Source organism: Delphinapterus leucas, chromosome 6 (assembly GCF_059928025.1).
Source record: "Delphinapterus leucas isolate spDelLeu-1000000601 "Yukka" chromosome 6, BTC_Dleu_Yukka2, whole genome shotgun sequence".
Lineage (NCBI taxonomy): Eukaryota > Metazoa > Chordata > Mammalia > Artiodactyla > Monodontidae > Delphinapterus > Delphinapterus leucas.
In genome coordinates, this window is record NC_143134.1 from 39,388,958 (window position 1) to 39,409,036 (window position 20,079).

General features: G+C 43.5%; 1 protein-coding gene across 3 annotated transcripts in view; it reads right to left on the reverse strand.

Annotated features, from left to right (window-relative positions):
* DAPK1 (death associated protein kinase 1) overlaps positions 1-20,079 on the reverse strand; it is a 205,259-nt gene that overhangs the window by 48,522 nt on the left and 136,658 nt on the right. For 2 of the 3 annotated variants that reach the window (XM_089913036.1, XM_022558968.3), the window contains 14 exons: positions 16,356-16,494; positions 14,505-14,634; positions 14,287-14,335; positions 14,174-14,200; positions 13,320-13,472; positions 12,913-12,958; positions 11,672-11,761; positions 9,982-10,074; positions 7,554-7,673; positions 6,998-7,096; positions 6,062-6,160; positions 4,143-4,241; positions 3,046-3,243; positions 1,509-1,706 (listed from right to left, as the gene is read on the reverse strand). In XM_089913036.1, coding sequence (XP_089769162.1) covers positions 1,509-1,706; positions 3,046-3,243; positions 4,143-4,241; positions 6,062-6,160; positions 6,998-7,096; positions 7,554-7,673; positions 9,982-10,074; positions 11,672-11,761; positions 12,913-12,958; positions 13,320-13,472; positions 14,174-14,200; positions 14,287-14,335; positions 14,505-14,634; positions 16,356-16,494 — 1,540 coding nt within the window. The remainder of the gene's footprint in view (positions 1-1,508; positions 1,707-3,045; positions 3,244-4,142; positions 4,242-6,061; positions 6,161-6,997; positions 7,097-7,553; positions 7,674-9,981; positions 10,075-11,671; positions 11,762-12,912; positions 12,959-13,319; positions 13,473-14,173; positions 14,201-14,286; positions 14,336-14,504; positions 14,635-16,355; positions 16,495-20,079) is intronic. The other variant, XM_089913035.1, reaches the window with a different exon arrangement.

Consider the following 20,079-nt stretch of genomic DNA (forward strand, 5'->3'; position numbering starts at 1 on the left):
GGGGTAGGATCTGAATGAACATTTTTATCTCCGGGGGAACTGAGTCCAGGCAAGGAAAAGGCAGGACACACCATGGGAAAGGAGTGACAGTCTGCCTGTGGGATATGGGCCGTCACTGTGCCACCTCCACGCTGACAACCGGCTACTGGGGTGAGACCATGTAAAGCCAGATGTGCTTTCTGGAGAAATAATGCCTTTCTCTTACTTTTCTGTGCATCTTTTAAGCTCCCCTACAGCCCCCATCATCTTTCCTAAAATAAACAGTGAAAAAATGAACAGGAAAACAAGCTGACACCAACCCTTCTGAAGAAGGTGTGAGACCCACAAAGTCGTGGTGTACAATGGCCAAGTCAAAGGTATTCAAATGAGTGCCACGAGGCTCCTAAAGCTGCTTTTTATTCATTTAAAGACTCCTGGAAGGAAAGCCTAGGTCTTGACGCTGCTTAATATTACCTTTAGTTTCCTCCTTAAGCCACTTATATAACTGACTTGGCAAGGTTAGAATAGGATAAACTAAGAAGGCAACCAGCAGCTAATGGTTAAGACCTAGTATATTGTCTTTTCATATTTCCAGAATATGAAGATTACCAATTTCAATTCCCATTAGAATTAATCACATATATGCAAGAGGGCTAGTTTTTTTTGATAGAAGCATCATTTTCCAGTTGTTTCAGATATTAATTCTTTTTACCTCAAACAAATCATAATAAAATTCTGCTGGTATCATGTCTACCATTTATAAACAAACATTTCCTGCAATTAAAAAATTAATTCTACTTGGACTTTGTTTCTAACCAATCGTAACAGAATAGTGCTTGCCTTTCATACAGTTGCAGGGCTGAAACCACATGAATATCCAACTGTCCTATCATATTTGGTAATGAAAATCTAGATGGTATTCAGGGAAAAGAGAAGGTGTTAGCTAATTTCTAGGAGTCAGCATATGGGGATTTTTATTTCTTTATCATTCACCAAATGATAGTATCCCCTTGGTCTTACCAAACTTATTAAGCACAAAAAAGATGTTATGAACTTTTGACCATAAAACTCTCAGTGGGGGAAACTGGAGAAATCTGGCCCTAGGAATTTCAATCACATCAGAACTCATTAGGTGTTTTCCTGAAGACTTAGTGCTCCAGGAAGATGCCCCAATTTGTACCATGTTCTCTGATTGCAGGAGGGGACGCGCGTGCGTGCGCACGCAGGCACACACACACACACACACACACACACACACTCTCTCTCTCTCTTTCTCGATGCCCATAAATGGTAAGCCGGGCTTAGCAGGAAGTACTTATTAATGTAATTTTCTGTTACTCTAGGAAATTATTCAAAAGTCAGATGTAAAATATACTTAAAGTGGAGAGCCCTATAAAAAGGAACAGGTTCATATAAGCAATACTGACTTCGAACAATGAAAAGATGCAGAGAGAAACTTGCCCAAACCCAGAAACATGTGGACAGACAGACACAGACGGACTCTGCAGGGATCTTCCTTCCAGCTTTACCTTGTTGGAGAGGTCCAAATTGCAGTTGGCTTCACAGAGGGCCACCACAATCGGCACGTTGCCATCTTTGCAGGCCACATGGAGGGGGGTGTTGCCATGCCTGTCTTGGAAATCGACGGAACAGCCCAGGCTGATGAGAGCCTGGATGACCTCCATCTGACATCGTCTCACAGCAAGATGCAGAGCTATGTGTCCGTCCTGCAACAAACACCAGGGCCGTGAGCGCTTTTGCTTGGGCACGTGGGCCTGCCCGCTTGCCTTTCCAGCTGCACTGGGCCAGGTTTAATTGGCAATGGGACCATTACTGCAAAGCCTGAAGGAGGATTAAAACCGTGAACTTTACTCCTGGTGGGGTCGGGGCGAGGCCCCACACATCTCACTCTGCATAATCACAGACCAAGCTGACCGTCAGCTTAATTAACCTAGGCTTGGCCAGTACATTCGGGTAGGAAGACTCCACACTCCTTTTTGTCTCTGAATTTATAGGACTTCAGTTATGTTTGGTACTCCAATGGCCTCTCTTATCAAGTATTTGAAAAACACTTTTCAAAACATTTGCTCAGCAATGTTTACTAACTTCCTAAGTAGAAAGTTTATTATTTTATTTTACACCAGGAGAAACTGAGAGAGCAAGGCGACTTGCTGTCATGTATATGAGCATCAGTCCGGGAATTCACCTGCTCTAGAACCCCCGGTGAAGAAGCGTGTTGAGTTGTAGGAGCTGGGTAGAGGGAGTGTGGAAACATCTCTGTAACGTACTTGTTCTAGGGTTGCTCGGTGTCAGCACTACTGACATTTGGGACCTGTCCTGGGAATTGTAGGCTGTTCAGTAGCATCCCTGGTCTGTACCTTCTAGATGCCCCACCCTGGCTGTGACGACCAAAATATGTCTCCAGCCACTACCAATGTCTCCTGGGGGCAAGGTCACCCCACTTGAGAACTACTTCTCTGTACCCAGAAAATACTCCGCAAGTGGCAGTTCCTAAATTAACCACAGTGTGCCAGATCTAACTGTGCATAGCAACATCACAGCCTCTTGTAAGTACGAGTTCACAGTAAGAACAGATTATGCTGAATTTGCTTAATTAAAAAAGGAAAACCTGGCCTGGAATTGAGATTGCCAAACAAATAAGAATAGTTTACTGTTTTTCTACAAAATAGCAGGTGATGGAAGTAAATAAACCACCTATTTCTTTGTCTGTCTACAAATTAATAGTGTGTTGCCAATTTCAGTCCTAAATGAGGATTTGTCTTGGGCTCTGTGATCATCACTGTGCCTGCTGCAAAGCTAAAAAGGCTAAAAATAGAGACCTGAGTCATCTGACCAATTCATAAATTTTGTTACACCCCACAAATGAATATTAATTATTAAACAGACTCTAGAGTCACAGAATCTTTGGATAGGAGAAGAGAAAGGATAATATAACTTGTTGCACTCAAGTTTGTTATTTTAGGTAAACTAACTGAGAAGTCTTGTGGTCCCTCCAGCCCCCCAGATCACTTTTCAGCGAGCGGGATACATTGACCCACTAAGCACCTTGTCGGATGCATTAAGGTCGGCTCCGTGCTCAGCCAGACACTCCACAATGTCGTGGTAGCCCCTGGCGGAGGCTGTCAGGAGGGGGGTCTCTCCTTCTCGATTCTTAATGTTCACATTGCAGCCGGCTTCACAAAGGACTCTGGCCACAGAGTCATAGCCGTGCCAGGCGGCACAGTGCAGGGGTGTTTCTTCTTCCTGGCCAGGGAGACAAGTACATAGAGGAGGAGAATGCAAGACTATGGAAGAAAGTACAGGCATGGTGAGAGTCCTGGCCAAACCTGGCAGCAAACTCAAGGCAGCGGATTGAAAGAGCTCGTAGCTATTGGAGCAAAACATTAATGTGAAATAACGGGCATGGGTCTGACGGCTTTCCTTAATTCGAATTCAGCTTTCTCAGCATTTTACTGACAACTGGCTTTGCGGAGCCCACTGGAACCATGGCTCAGCTCTTCTGAACAAGAGGGCCTCTGCGTGGGTGGATTTATATCATCTGTCTCGTAAAAGTGTTGTCTGTCCTTTACTTCACTGGAGACTACTAACCATGGGACAGCACTTCTCTGAGCAGGAACTCTTCGAATAATCTTGATGCCTCAAGATTCCTGTCATGTATATAGCATAAAGATGAGTCACATAAATTGATTACTGCTCTGGCAAAGAAGGGGCCAAGACAACCAAGCTTTAACAAAAATGGTTGGTCGTGAGGTCTACATATTCATGGTCAACATCATTAGACACATGTATCTGTCTATGAGAGGCTGCTGTACTGTAGTGGTTACGAACACAGACTCTGGAACCAGACTGTGTGGGCTTGAGCACCGGCTCCACCACCGTTGAGCTGTGTTACCTTGGGCAAGTTCTTGAACCTCTCTCTGCCTCAGTTTCCTCATCTGTAAAATGAGAATTATAGGGTTGTCCAGAGGATTAATGAACGGATGAATGAATGTTAGTGCTTTTGTTCGAGTCCCTGCCCTCTGTAATCTAAGCAGAAAACCTAACTTGGATAAAACTCCGTAAGACCCAGACACATCGCCTGGCTGCCTGTATGCCCATGCAAAAAGCAGAAAGAAGTGAGGACATCAGGTACCATGACCCACCTTGTCCTGGAAGTTGGGATTTGAGCCAAAGCTGCACAGTAACTGAACCACATCGGCATGGCCATAGCGAGCTGCCACATGAAGGGCTGTCTCTCCAGACTGCAAAAGACACAGCCAAAGATTCAGAGCCCCCTGGGAGCCGTCCCACTCCCACCCATGCCTGGCTCCACCTCCTCCCCTGAGGTGGTACCTGCCCCTCTCAGGCCAGATGCCCCTTTGGTGACTGGGCCAAGGACCCTGGGGTGGGGCACCCACTATGTAGCTAGCGTTAAATCCACACACCTGGCTCATCCTGTGTGTGAGAACCCTCCCTCCCTAAGTCAGAGTGCATTCCCTTTTTTGTGATAGCTGGTCTCGATTTTCATTATATACTGATGCTTCCAGCTATGTGATTTTTTTTCAAAACACAAAATTCCTTTTTTAATATTAAGTTCTTTAAGCACAGGGTTTTATTTATTACCAAGTTTCTGATTTCATTTTGTCTATGTTTAGAATGTAATTTCTTACATTCTCAGAGATTTTAAGAAACATTACCGTTAGCCCACACAATAACATTCTATGAATTAGTAATAGATGCAACTTCCTTAAGATTTTTTTTATATCTGCCATGAAACTGTCAGAATAAACTGATCTAAAAACATAACAGAATGAGATACTTGTTGCCACCCGACAGAAAACTGTTATAATAAATGTATGTCGGGACTTCCCTGGTGGTCCAGTGGTTAAGAATCTGCCTTCCAATGCAGGGGATGCAGGTTTGATCCCTGGTCAGGGAACTAAGGTCCCACATGCCAAGGGGCAACTAAGCCTGCACGCCGCAACTACCGAGTATGCGAGCCACAACTACAGAGCCCACGTGCTCCAGAGCCCACGGGCCACAACGAAGAGCCCGCGCACTACAACGAAAGATCTCAAGTGCTGCAACAAAGACCCGATGCAGCCAAAAATAAATAAATAAATATTTAAAAAATAATAATGAAAAATAAAAAAATAATAAATGTATGTCTTTAATGTGAATGTCCTCCCTTAGATATGGTGCAGTGCACAATCCATACAACTGTATGTGGCAGCCCTGGCTGAACATGACAAATCAGTCTACTACTAGTAGAATCAGAGAGGGGTTGCATAATGGAATACATAACAGATGAGAAAATAGGAATCTTAAGTTCAGGTCCCAGCCCTGCAATTAATTCACAGGGCCTCTGTGTGGACTGAATGAAACATGGGTACGTGAAAGTAAGGTATCTTCCTAAACCAATCATTTTGATAACATCTTTACCCGAAAAGCCTTACTTTACTTGCATTGTCTCATTAACTCTTCTAGTGCCAGTGATCGTAAGGTCAGCACCGTCAGTCAGTCACATCAAAGAGGAAGAGAATGGTAGAGATGTGCGCATGGCGGGTCAAGAAGAGGACCAGGACTCAGGTCACTTTCTGGTTGTCTTTCTGGCTGAACTTTGAGTTTTCATGTTATGGGGAAGATAGTTCACTGCTTATGTAACATGGAAAACACTTGGCAGATTTCAGCTAAAATCAGATTTTATTTATTTATTAAAAAAAAAATTTTTTTTTTTTGCGGTATGCGGGCCTCTCACTGTTGTGGCCTCTCCCGTTGCGGAGCACAGGCTCCGGACGCGCAGGCTCAGCGGCCATGGCTCACGGGCCCAGCCGCTCCGCGGCATGCGGGATCCTCCCGAACCGGGGCACGAACCCACGTCCCCTGCATCGGCAGGAGGACTCTCAACCACTGCGCCACCAGGGAAGCCCCCAGATTTTAATATTAGACTAAGCCACCAGCAAAAAGAAACTTCTACTTAAATTCTCGGTAGGAAGATTTTGGTCCTGAATCCTTGTTCTTTGGGTCATGATGCAGAAGGCATGCCTTTTATTACTTTCCTTAAGAAGAGAAGTGGCCTTACCTTGTCTTTAACATCCAAAGGGCATTTGTTCTCATTGAGAAATTTCAAGGTATCTACATGGCCATGCCGAGAGGCCCAGTAGATGGCATTGGACCCACCCTGTACAAAAACCAAGGCAGAGTCACATTCCCAGACTGGATCTGAATGCGAACATCACTCAGTTGCTATATTTCCCTTCCTATGTGATGACAAACTCCAAAGGAGCAACTCCCAAGAGGAATAAAACCCCATTTCACTTTTCAGTTTGACAAAGGGACCAAGGTTATGTAAGACGTTAACATTCCAGGAAGTTGGGTGAAAGGGATAAGGGAGCTCTCTATACTATCTCTGCAGATTTTTTTGGGTAAATCTAGAATTATTTCGAAATAAAAAGTTGTTTTTCTTTTCCTAAAACCTTCACTTCAACTTCTGGTTAGAATTCCCTATATTGTCAAGGGCCAGATCTAGTCCCTTTACAGCTCAGTTGAAAGTCTATGGAAGCTGATGACAGACCCGTTGTAATGACGCTTAGCTGATCATCACTTGTGTCTACACTTCCAATGTGGTCTACACCTCAAAGCATATCCTCCTTACTCTGTTGCCCTAATTAATGTGCGGAAAAATACATTTCTGATAAGATTAATTGGATAATTAAAACATTTTCAATGTGACATCAAATAACACCGCTGAGTAAATATGATTAGTAAGGAGTCAATCTGGGGCAGGACACAAAGAAAGGATGATGTGGAGCAACTGAGCCATGAGGAAGATGAATGTTTGCCTTTTTCTCTGTAACATGTTAGACAGGAACAGGCTATTCAAGTAGTTCGTCTTCTTTTATAGGAAACTGAGAAAGGAAGTAGGGCATATGTGTTATTTTTCTCTATTACTTTTTGATTAGAGACATTTGGAAATACTTAAAAAATTAATTCATTTGCAATAAAACAGAATTATGACCTTATCCTGGACATCGATTCTTGAGCCTCTTTTAATGAGCAACTGTAGTATTTGAATATTCCCACAGCCAGCAGCAATAAGTAACGGTGGTGTCCCATGCTGGAAAAGGTAAGAAAAAAAAATACCTATTTTTCAGGTTTGGTAGCAAAGGAAAAGCCCAAACTACCCCTGCTGCGCCATATACCTTCCTGTGTCTCCACAGACACAGGACACATTCCTGTTCTGCGTGACAGGAATGGAAGACAGTCAGAAGGACACAACATCTTCCTCTTTTGGATTCACAATCCAAAGTGACATTTTCATCTGCACGATGAGCACATTTAAATTTTCATGGTTAGAGGCGAGTGCTAGGTGCGTGTAGAAAGGCCCTCAATGCAAAAAGACCTTATTCCTAACTCAGCTCACTTTCTAAGCAGAAGTGATTTTCCCCACAGTATGGAGCTTACAACAGTAAGGGAGAATGAAGAGCAGATGGGGTCTTTCCACCTTGGACTTGGAGGTGCCCAATCACCATGACCCCCCGACCCCCACTACCCCCGGCAGGACAGCATCAGACCTTGTTGGGTTGGTTAACGTCATAGTTGGACAAGGAGCCCAGGAGGTGCTGCAGGCCTGGGACGTTGTCATCGTTGATGGCGTGGATGATAGCTTTCATCACGAAGGAGTCTTCCTCATCCTTGAGAGAGACATGGAAGAGGGAAAAAGTGTTAGATTGTTGGTCATGCTGCTCCTTTTACCAACATCAGAGAAACCAATGCTCATTTATTAAAAGGAGTGTTCAGGGGAAAGTAAGCCATTTAATCCCCAAATCCACCTGGTCATGAAGGGAAGCAGGAGGTCATTTTTTGCCCCTTCCATGATGGCAGCACCCACTTATCAGTGTCTTTATGTTGCCTGCATTGTTACCCAGAGAGCAAACATCTCTTAAGATTCAGATTTAGAACAACGATTGATGACAAACTACACTTTGTGTTTACCTTAGGAATCTTTAAAAACATATAGTCCCAGAAACCACTGTAGAAAATTTCAGGTGTAACTCAGATTCTAAAATCCATAGAACCAAGGAAATGATATCTTTGAATAAGAAAGTCTTACTTTGTAATTTTTGCAATTACAGATTGTCATTTTTTGAGCACTAGAAATTCTTCATTCTCTAGGTATTCTATAACATAGCAAAATTCTCTGAAAGCTGGTCACAATTATTTTTAAAAAAAGGTATGAAAAGGGGAGAAATGTAAAAATAAAGGCCAGAAATGGGAAAATGGATGCATTTCATTTACAAAGAGAAAATAACTAGATACTGTGGAACAGTAAGTTTGTTAAATTTTTGCTACTTTGTTAAAGTACTTTCTTAAATATAAATAATAAGAAATTTGCACAATATGGTAAATTAAAACCAAAAAAATAAGCTAGAAAAGTCCCAAACAAAAGTTTTGGACTTACAGAGGTACTGCTACTAAAATTTCAAACCTGGAAAAGCATACCTACAGAGGCTGAACCTCTGCCTATGGGGGGTGGAATGGAGAAAGCATTTCTCTGAACTCTGCTTTCTCTTCTCTATAAATCTGAATGCAAACAAGCTTCATGAGAGACATAATAATATCTGCACAGAGTACATGTTTAAGAACACCACTGGTTTTGCTTTTCTATCACAATCCAAGTTGAAGACTAAGAGACATTTGCCTGAAAGTGAGAGTGACAAGAAATGGGAGAACGGGAGGAATAAGCACGTTGTTGTAACACAGCCTCACGATCAGCAGGACACTGAGATGATGAGAGAGGGACCCTGAGGGCTGGGGAGGGGGGTCTACCCACCTGGAGCTTCTACACAAGCCCTGTCCCTCTCTTACCCTAAACTCTTCATTGCAACAAACTGTCTCCCAACCGATTATTCAGGGCAATTTTAATTTGTAAGATTTCATTGTTCTCATCGCCTCACTTAGATTAATAGTTTATATCTTGTCCTGGTTCCACGGCCACCCTCAAACAATTCCCCAGTCCAGCTTTCCTCCTCTTTCTCTCCCTTCTTCTCCTAACTTGCTTCTCTCCTACTTCTTTTTTTCTTTTTAAAATTTCCTATCTCTTTTCAGGCTATAAGGTTAGATCTGGAACTTGAGTAAAACTACTGGCTTCAGGGAATAAAAAAAGAGCTGGTGTCTGCTGATGTGTGATCCTGCCCTTGGAGTTCCCGGATTCCACTCAGGAAACACTGACTATTCAGTTACAGGAGCAGGCTGGTTCCCACAGAACCACCCTTTCTGCCTTTTCTGGAGTCCCCTTTACCTCCAGGGTTCACAAAGCCCCGTTGTCTGACCGTTGGGGAAAGTCTCGTTGAATTCTGATGTGTCCAGTCATATCTGAAGAGTTAATCTGTGATTAGGTTTCAGTTTGGATTCAGGGAAAAAAGTCGTGGAGTTGTTCTCAAGGGCCTTTGGAAATCAATACAACATCAACAAAGTGAGTGGGTTTAGCCTTCTGGTCTACCACGAACTATATCAGCAAGCCCCACTGCATTTCCCCTGATTTTCTGGTGTGTGTGTGTGTGTGTGTGTGTGTGTGTGTGTGTGTGTATGTGTTCAGAAGGAGGGTTGTCTGCCCCTTTTGTACTATTACAGTCTAAGATTCTCCAAGGTTGGTGGAAACAGAGGGCTCTCGTTTTAGTTCATGAAAATTAGAATATGATCTCTCCTCTTCTACTGGCAAGCCTCTCTTTTATCAAACTGTGTTGGGGGGAAGAGGAGGGTGGGAAGGTGGTAGTGTTAGAGGTAGTAGGTATAGCCAATCAAAACAAAGAGGAAAAAGGACGAAACAGTAACAGAGTAGATCCAATCAGCCACCCCAACTCTCCCACTCAAGAGGAGGAAGAACAGGCCTGATGTTTCCAAGACTTCAGGTTTTCTGGGTTGCTGAACAAATTAAACAACCTAAACACAGTAAATACACAGTGCTAAGAACAAACCTATCTGGGGAAAAGGTTTGCTTACCAGAGTATCATCGCTTCTGGCAACACTCATGTTACTTCTGGACAAGAATGACCTGGATAATCTTTGGCACAGTGATATCAAGCGAACAGATTGCTTTAAAAAAAAAAGAGAGAGAGAGAGTGAAAAAAATGCAGGGGGAGAGGAGGAGAGAGAGCTTACACAACAATACTCAAATTAGTGCAAATGACAAAGCCTTTGAGATAGCATTCAAGGCTGACAGCATGTATTATTCTTCAGGGGTGGGCGATCCCACAAGCAGGTTGGATCATATATATATATATATATATATATATATATTTTATGGTACGTGGGCCTCTCACTGTTGTGGCCTCTCCCGTTGCGGAGCACAGGCTCCGGACGCACAGGCTCAGTGGCCATGGCTCACGGGCCCAGCCGCTCCGCGGCATGTGGGATCTTCCCGGACCGGGGCACGAACCTCTGTACCCTGCATTGGCAGGCGGACTCTCAACCACTGCGCCACCAGGGAAGCCCGGATCATATTTGCTTAAAGAAATTTCTAAAGGTCTTAGAAATCAAGACAACAATAGAGAGAGATTCTCCTGCATTTCGTTATAAGCTGCAGAACTGGATGCATCCCTTCTCTCTCCATATTCACTGTCTACTCTTTGAGGAATGGGATCTTACCCTAACAAAGCCCTTGCACGTCTCCCCTCAGAGAAGCATGGTATGCAAGGGTCTTGCCCTGTGTCCTTGGTGCCCAGTCAAGTTGGTAATGGCAGACAGTGTGACTCTCAAAACTCATCCAGTTGTTCGAAATGAGCAGGTTGGGGACTCTTTAGCCCATAGGACAAAACACCTCTGCATTTACTCTCAAAGGCAGAAGCAACAGGTAAAGAATGTGTGTGTGTGTGCGTGTCTGTACATGAATGAAAGAGAGGGAGAGAAAGAGAAACTTATGGTGGTTCACTCTACATTTTAAGCCTTATTTTCAAGGCTTCTTTGAGACTAAGAGTCAAGTCTTGAGTAACCCATGGCTGTGGTCCTCCTCATCTCTATCAAGGCATCCCCAACCTGATGAGTAAAATGAGGTACACTTCTGGCCCAGTGATGAGGAGACATGGCAAGTACCTGCCTCCTCTGGGCTTGACATGACCCTGTGCACAGGAAGCCATCCTTGTCCCCTTCTTAACCCTGAATTTTCATTTGTTCAAGTTTGGCTGGAATGCCCTTTAGAGCCACTTCCTACTCAGCCCCTGCAGAAACCATCCGCACTGAGAAGGGATCACGTTGCAGACGCTCATGGTCACACCCCACCCCCATCCCAACCACTCACAGACCAAGGCTGGATTTAGAGAACCATTTACACAAGTTCTGGTATAATCATAATGCTATGGTGCCTACCACAAGAAACAAATCTATTTAAAACGTGGCTTGTTGCCTTTAGAAAAAGGCTGCACTATAATTTTATTGTACTGATTTAAAAATTTGCCTTGGGAATGGTTTTAATTTAAAAAAATGCAAAATTACATGTGAAAAGATGCGCTAATAGGACTGAAATAGTATTTTTGATTGTCTTTGAAAATAGGGCAATGGTGCAGATGACTACAGAGTGAATTTTTAAAAAGGATGCAGTTCTGCATTGCCAGTATCAGAAGAAGTGAGCCCTGAACAGAGGGAGAGCCACAGGGGACACAGAATTAGTTAATCCCTTCAAATCAAACAATCTTACTTTCCATTTTTTCCGGGCTGCGAACTTCTTGAATTTCTCCATGTTTACTGCCGATGCTTTTCTACTAAGTGCTTGTTGGGTATCTTTAGGCTAAAATGAAAATCCAAGAAAGACAATTTAGAGCTCTCAAATTATAGAAATGCGTTACATGACAACTATTGAAAACCTCTCATCATTTGGGACGCTTACATATTCACCTTGGTAAAGTAACAAAACGAGTTGGGATAATATGCCTGATCCAGGAACCTAGTCTCCAGAGGCTAAACTCTTGTGGCTAAGGGTTTGAGCAAATCCATGAAGACTGGATCTTGAGGGAAAGTTGGAAAGTTGAGCTTGGACAAGCTGAATTACAACTTTCCATAAGAGAATCTGGGAATGGCATGATTCACGGTGAGGCCATATTGCGAGGCATGTGAACTTAACATCATCAAGTAATTTAGAGCTGGTTGGGACCTCAGATGTTAGCAAATTCGGTCTATCTTACAGCATTAAAATCCCTCCTACTGCATTTTTTCAGGAGGCCATGCAACTCTACCTCTGAAGGAAGGAGACACCGTTGCCTTCTAGGGAAGCCCAGGCAACTGCTGGGAGCTGGCACAGACAGAGGTCTCCAGCTGCCCCAAACCTACTTCTGCAACGCAAGTTACTGCACCACAATCCACTTATTGGTTCCATGATTTTATTCTGTCACTGCCATGCTTGCCCACCCTTAGTCCTTTCTGGTCTAGCTGAAGCAACTTCAGTTCTTTAACCCAAATGCTGACAGGCGCCAGGCAAACAATGTAAAGGTGTATATACATCGGGGGTGGCTGCTGGCCTGGTACAAAGGCAACTGGGCAGAGTTTCTGGCAGCCTTGCAGCATGAGGGCTCAGTGTTGACAGATCTTCAGATTTTTCAAGAGAAGCTGGAAATCCAGATTTGATATGATACTTAAATGTTGGAAGTTAATTCAAGAATTTTCAAAACTATTGTTTGGGCTAATATCCCACAATCAAACTCGAGGTTGCTGAGTGGACCTGCCCTTCAGTTCCTCATCACAGTCCTGCACTGTGGTAGCTCGCTCCTTTCTACCTCCGTCATCATGAGGATTCTCTCAGCTGTCTTAAAGTATGGCACCAACAGCAAACACAAGACACCAGACATGACCGTGGTTAGAACCCATAGTGCCTAGTGATACCCTAGGACAAACGAATTCCAGGTCGCCCTATAATCCCCAAACCAATCGCAATATGCAACTTACCTTGATCCAGGGATGCTGCAAACTATCTTGAATTGTCATTCTCTTCCTTTGTGGGGGGAGGGGAAAGAAAAAAAATGCGGTGACCATAGAAGCAAACGCTAAGGTTGTTTCCATGCCGGCTGAGCCTACCAAGGAGATGCTCTGGAAAATGCAGTTCGGGGCCTGCTTCATGGAGCCGAAAACAACATCAGTCTTTGTGTGATTATTTCACTGTGCCCGCAGGGGCTGACTGAGCAGGTACAAAGGGCCCTGCCTGCATTTTCTGAAGCGTTTCACGCGGCATGCTTCTCTTTGCCAGGAGGAAACAACCAGGGTCGCCTAAACGTGGCCGTGTGCACAGGACAGGTGCTAACTCTCGTCTAGCTGAGGCCACAGCTGGGCACCTTTCGGGTATAATGGACACTCACTTTGGATCCTTGACGAGGAGTCTTCTTATGAAGTCTTTGGCTAGGGCACTGGTATTACTAAAGTATTCTTCCTCAAATTCGTAGTTGACAGCAGATACGTTCGCTAACGTTTCTTGTTTAGTGTCTCCAAGAAATGGGGATGCCCCACTTAGGCTGTTAATAAAACAGGGCACAGAACATGAGTAAGTCCCTCTTGTGTTGTCATTCTGTTCCTACAATATCTGATAAAGGGAGTGAGGAATAACATTATAATCTGGTGCTTGAGCGGCCACTTTAGAATTCAGTTACATTTCATAGGGCATTTAATTGTCAGGCACAAAAGCTTCAGCTTAATGCAAAGGACAGTTAATTTAGAACAGCATTTAGTAGTTTAAAAAAAAAGAAAAAGAAAGCCTTTCCTATTTTCTCAGCAGTAATGACAGCCATGCTTTCTTTCAGTGATTATGCTGCAGGTTCTGATGACTCATTTCAAATTAGGAGAAAATGTTTCATTAGTATAAACTAAACATGTTGTGGAGGTGTAAAATGAACATGTTTAAAAAGCATAGGGCTTCCCTGGTGGCGCAGTGGTTAAGAGTCCGCCTGCCGATGCAGGGGACGTGGGTTCGTGCCCCGGTCCGGGAAGATCCCACATGCCACGGAGCGGCTGGGCCCGTGACCCGTGGCCGCTGAGCCTGCGCTCCGCAACAGGAGAGGCACAATGGTGAGAGGCCCACGTACCGCAAAAAAAAAAAAAAAAAAAAAAAAAAGCATACATAAGCTGAACTGATCAACACGACACATAGAATGGTCAGTAAAACATACGGTCTCCAAGAAAAAGGAAAAGAACATGAGTTGTGGATTTGGGTACTTACAGAATATAGGTTATTACCCCAATACTCCTAGACACAAAATAAAAAGAAAAACAACATCAGAAGAATAGTAAAATAAATCAGAAAGGTGACAATATCAAGAGCATGCTCCTTACCACATGTCTGCCTCAAGACCAAGAGGTTCATAGTTGACTATCTCAGGAGCTAAGAGGAAATGAACGCACATTTAGTTTTGGAAGAAAGTGAACCAACAGATTCTAATCTTCATGTATAAACCAGAAACATGTACCAGGGAAATGATGCTGCAGCAGGGTGAATTTTGCCAGCATAATGTTTATGAGAAATGAATGACCACAGGAATAAGAAAACTTACCAACAAACTCTGGTGTCCCAAATATGTTCTTGAATTCATTTCCAAAGTCAATTTTATGGGCCAACCCAAAGTCAATGATCTTGATCCGAGGTTTGGGAACATTTCTATCCAAAAGCATTATGTTTTCAGGCTTAAAAAAAAAAGAAAAATAGTACAGCAATGTTCATAGGTGGAAATAACATGATGCCCATCAGATGAATGGATAAACAAAACGTGGTCTATCCATACAATGGAATACCATTCAGCCTGAGGAAGAAAGGAAATTCTGACATGTGCTACAATATGCATGAATCCTGAAGACACTATGTGAACTGAAATAAGTCAGTCACAAAAGGAGAAAAGTACGTGATTCCACTTACATGAAATACCTAGAATACGCAAAGTCATAGAGACAGAAAGTAGAATAGTGGATGCCAGCAGCTGGGGGCAGGAGGGTTGGGGAGTTAGTGTTTAATGGGTACATAGTTTCAGTTTGGAAAGGTCAATAATTTCCAGAAATAGATGGTTGTGATGGTTGTACAACAATGTGAATATACTTAATGTCACTAACTGCATACTTTAAAATGGTTAAAATGGTAAATTTTATATTATGTTTATTTTTCCACAATTTAAAAAAACCCTATCATATGTTATGCTGAGGACAAGATGGCAGGTAATTCTTCCTCTTCCCTGAAAAAACAACCAAAAAGTAGGGATAAAAGAGTAGTTGCAAGAGAACACTAGGAAAAAATAAATGTCTTGGTTTAGATTCTCCCAGGAGCAGACCTGTGACATGGATTTGGATGCAAGCAGCTTATGTAGGAGGGGACTCCAGGGAATACTTGGTAGAGGAATGGGGAGACAGGAAACAGAAGGAAGGAAGCTGATACAAAGTGTCTTATCAAGGTAGGGGTGACTGGAGCACAATCCCTTTGGAGGACCTGGGGAGAAAGGGCAGCACTCAGAATTTTTCAACTGAAGCACGAGGGAGTTGGGGTATTTATCCACCTTCTCCCCAGCTCCACTGCTAAGAGCTGCTTCAGTAGGCATTTACTCTTTGGCATTTCCAGCTCCCAGCAGCAGTCTTTGGGGTGTGTGTTCGTGAGTGTTGGGGGATCCAGAAGGGGTCTTGACGGCTCTGCTGCAATAAGTATGGAGAAAATCTTCCCTTCTCTTACATCTATCCTAGCTCCAATGATCTGAATCACTCACTTGGCAATCAACCACACGCTTTTTGTGATAATCTTCTCGCTGCCTCGGATTGTACCCTGAATCTTACATTGCCAGTTCTGTTGCTCATATGTATATCTTCCCCTCTCAGAGAGACCATCACCTCTGTGATGGATGGGAGTATGATGTGCCTTTTTATGTCCGATAATGCCTTGCCTCCAGCCAAGCAAAGACCACAATTAGCCAGTCTCAGAGTTTGGCTTGATTGATTGCCAGAGACTGAGTCAGACCAGAAGGCTTTGCATCAAGAGAGAGAGTAGAGATCAAGACACCTTCCATCTCATATGCCTTGTAGCCAGAAGGGGATGGAAACTGGGCAGCCAATGGGTACTCTAGGTTGAAAATACCCCATAACCAACAGCAGCCCCCTTTCTTAAAGACCTGGCTGGTAAGACCCCTTGATTCTTCCCCAAGAATTCTCAAATGTAATCATTAATCTTAAGCCTCTATCTCACACATTGGTTAGAAATTCCTGTAGTAGGCATGCATTATACACTTGCTGATTTATATTGATAATTTCATTTGTTAAACCCCTCTAGGAAAAAAACATGTATCTCTTTGGGACGCCCTCAATTTTTCTTAGCAGACAGCGAACGCTGTGGTACGTGTAAGCTTTCATCTGATTCACACCAAGCAACATACCTTGAGATCAAAGTGGGCAATCTGAAGGGAATGCAGGTAGTAAACACCATTAAGAATTTGTTTGAGAAATTCAGTTGCTTCCTCTTCAGTCAGAGATTCCTTTTCAGCTAAGAAGTCAAAGAGCTCACCACCTGCAACACTGAAAATCAAGAGGTAGAGGTTATTGATGACAGTTCTGTCTCATATTGATTTGTTCTCTCATAGATGATTTGCACACTCAAGTGTCTGGCAAGAAAATAGCATTGAGGACATGCTGAAACTGCTAAGCAAGGAATCAGAATTCTCTGTGCTTCTCATTGTTGGATGAGGATTCTGCATTCAGGTACATTTGTGCTTGAAAGCACTTGGGTACTGCTTTCTTAATGTGCTAGGTTCACAAATAGGGGAGAGAGTAGAAATGTGATGGGGAAAAAAATTAATGCATCTTTCAGACATCTTAATTAAACATGTTTAGAGAGGAAGTCTTAACTCACTGATTAAAGAAAAAACTACAATCCAACTTTGTATAGAATTTATAGACTATATCTTCCTAGCCCAAAGAGAGACACCTGGAAAATTCAAAATCTCTGTATTAGTCAATTTTTTTAAAAACCCAAATCACAATATATGGCCTGACAAGGATTTTTTGTTTGTATGCTTTGTATTTGTATATATGTAAATACTTCTACATTTATAAAAATCACATTTAGTAATGAATTTAACAAACACCTTAACAAATAAGAATAAACATACACAAAATTGAAATGCCCGTGGTTGTTGGGGATTTGATGAATCTGTCTCCCTGGCCAGACTGTAAATCCCTAGAGGGCAGCAGTCAGCTCCCGGCTGCTGGCCCACTGCGTGCAGTCTCCCCATCCTTGCACAGGGCCAGCCACGCAGCAAGAATGAAAAAACTTTTAATTAAGTGGATGAATGAACAAACTCCCCTAAAAAAATCCATGGTACTGATTAATGGCAAATAACAGGGAACTTTTAATAAGAGTTTTTATAAGTTAATCTTTATCGAGTTTAACCATATGGTGGGGGTAGTTTGTTATGCAGCAATAGCTGACCAGAACACCTACCATCTTGACTGGGTCTGTTTACTCAGTTCAGCCAAAGATCAGGTTTGCCTTTCTACAGGCTGGCCACCTCGTGCCCTGTTCAGTCTTCCTGTCCCGAGTAACTTAACTTCAACAGTGCTTCCTGACAAGAGAAGTGATAACTGGGAACAACCCTGGAGCCCCTGGAGTGAGGGGCCAGACTGCAAAGTGGCAGTGCCTGATCACAACTGAGGGAAAGGAGGCAGGCGTCATCTCTGATTTTCTCCATCTACCCTGCTCGCAGGCCCTGTGCAAATCCCATGCTGTTCACGATGAGGTCCACACCATCGCTTGTGCGACGAGCTTGTGCTGTGAGCCAAATCGTTCAGCTAGACATCAGGAGGGTAAGGACACCCCCCATCTCACTGGGCCTGGAACCATCACCGGTTTCCTGATGCCCTGAAGGTCTTATCTACATTCTCATTCTCCTTCACGCCAATATGGGAAGGCAGATGTTTTAGCTGCTTACAAAGTCTTTAGTGATTAATCAAAGTAATTGAAACTAAGTGATTTCAGCAAAGGCTGGGAAGCGTGATAAGCATCCTTTGTTAATTTACCCCCGTTTGTCCCCCAAACTCAGAAGGTAGACAGTGACTTGAAGATTTTTTTTCATGGGAACTTTCATATACATGCTTAGAATCAGAACTCGAATGTTTACAATGCAGCTGCCATACAGCAGAATACTGTTAACAAAAAGATCAGTCAAAACCCTAGTATCTTCGCTCTTTGTTCCAAATTTTACATTTTGCTCAAGAGAAGGAAGATTGATGGAGGGAGATGTGAGCAATTTGTTCAGCAAATTTAGAAAGCTAGTTTCACCTCCTTTATTAGGTCTTTCAGTCAGTGTTTTAAATTATAGCATCATCATGGAAATTGTGTGGAATGCATGCTAATAAGCATTGGCTGTTTTCATCAAGAGCTCTGGAAAATATGAAGTTTCCCTCTCCTCCCCATGCCTTTCACTACCACCAAGGCCTCCCCTACAAGCTAGCTATATCAGAATGTCATTAGGACCCATTACAGCTTTAAAGATAAGGTAGGCCTTCAGAGCGACATAAGAGAAATTATTATAGGATTCCAATTTCTAAATTAAAACACTATTCCGGGTCCCCGACTCTTGCTAGGAATGTCCAAGATATAACAGGACTTGATTCTGGACTAGATCTGGTCATGATCTAAACTGCAGGGGACTCTTGGTTATAAACTGATGAGACTTTTCAAGGAAAACTCTGTGATTCTACCGCACTGGGCTGGATTTCCCTGTTGGTGTCTCAGAGCAAGTATGTGTGGTTGTTGAATTGGGGGCCAAGGCTACAATTCAGTAACCGAGTATGCTCTGCCAGGGCACACCATCGGGGTCCTGGCCAGCTATGATGCAGAACCCTGGGAGGGGCGTGGCAAGAGGACTGGATGGGCCTCAGCACACAGGTCCCCAACTCCAGCTCTGGCCTCAGGTTGTGAGTAGCTGGAAGGAAAGTATGGAGGTCATGTCCTTTCTCTGGACCTCAACTTTGCTATCTGTACAGTGACAGGGTTGAACTGGTAAGTGACTCTCTAACCTTAGTGTACATAACAAGAACTGGGGGGGATTTGGCAAAAATCAACTGGCTAGAACCCACTTCCTGAGGTTCTGACTAAGCAGGTGGGGCCCCAGAATCTGCATTTTAACAAGTCCCTCAGGTGGTCCTGATGCTGGTGGACCACACTTGGAGAAGCCGATCTCTCATGTCCCTTCCAGTTCTGATAACATAAGATTCTATCAGCCAGCGTGCGAATGTAGCAGAGCTATGCTCCCATTACACTTACCTTTTCCTCCTGGGTGCACAGCTAATCGGCACTTCCCAGCTCCCTTGAGTCAGGGACTAGTTCTAGCCAGTGCAACGTGGACCAGAATGACATGTGCCACTTTCAGACCCAGCCTCTGAAACATCTCACATGATCTTCCTCTCTCTCTCTACCCTTTCTCTTTGGCTACCTGAACACAGATGACACAGCAGAGGACCCCAAGGAGGACCGGGGACAGCAAAGACATTAGGTAGAAGGAATATGGATCCCTGAGTCAATGCTTGTAGGAGAGCCACCCAAACTGTAACATCCACATTGGACTCTGAGTGAGTGAGAAATAAATACTATTATATTAAATCATTGAGATTTTGTGGTTATAGTCTGTCTTCTCTAAATATAAAACTGTTTAGTCAGAAGTAAAAATTCAATCCATTTTTTAAATTAAAATGAAAACACCCAATGCAAAGCACAGAGTACACGAACTGTCCCAGACATCTACTGCTGTGTAACAAATCTCCCCAGAACTTAGTGGCTTTAAATATGGCAATGATTTTGTGATCTCTTAAAGCTTCTATGGATCAGGAATCCAGGAAGGGTTGGACTGGGCAGCTCTGGCTCAGTGTCTGTCATGGGGGTGCAATCAGATAGTGGCTGAAGCCGAAACCGTAGGGCTGCTGGAGCATCTAGGGGCTGTCTGGGTATCTCTCTCCATGTAGTCTTGTGTCTCCATGTGGTCTCTCCATTTGGGGTAGTATTGGCTTCCTCACAGCATGGAGGACTCGAGACAAGTGGACTATTTACATGGCAGTTCAGGGCTCCAGGGCAAGTGTTCTAGGAAACAGGGTGGAAGCTGCCTC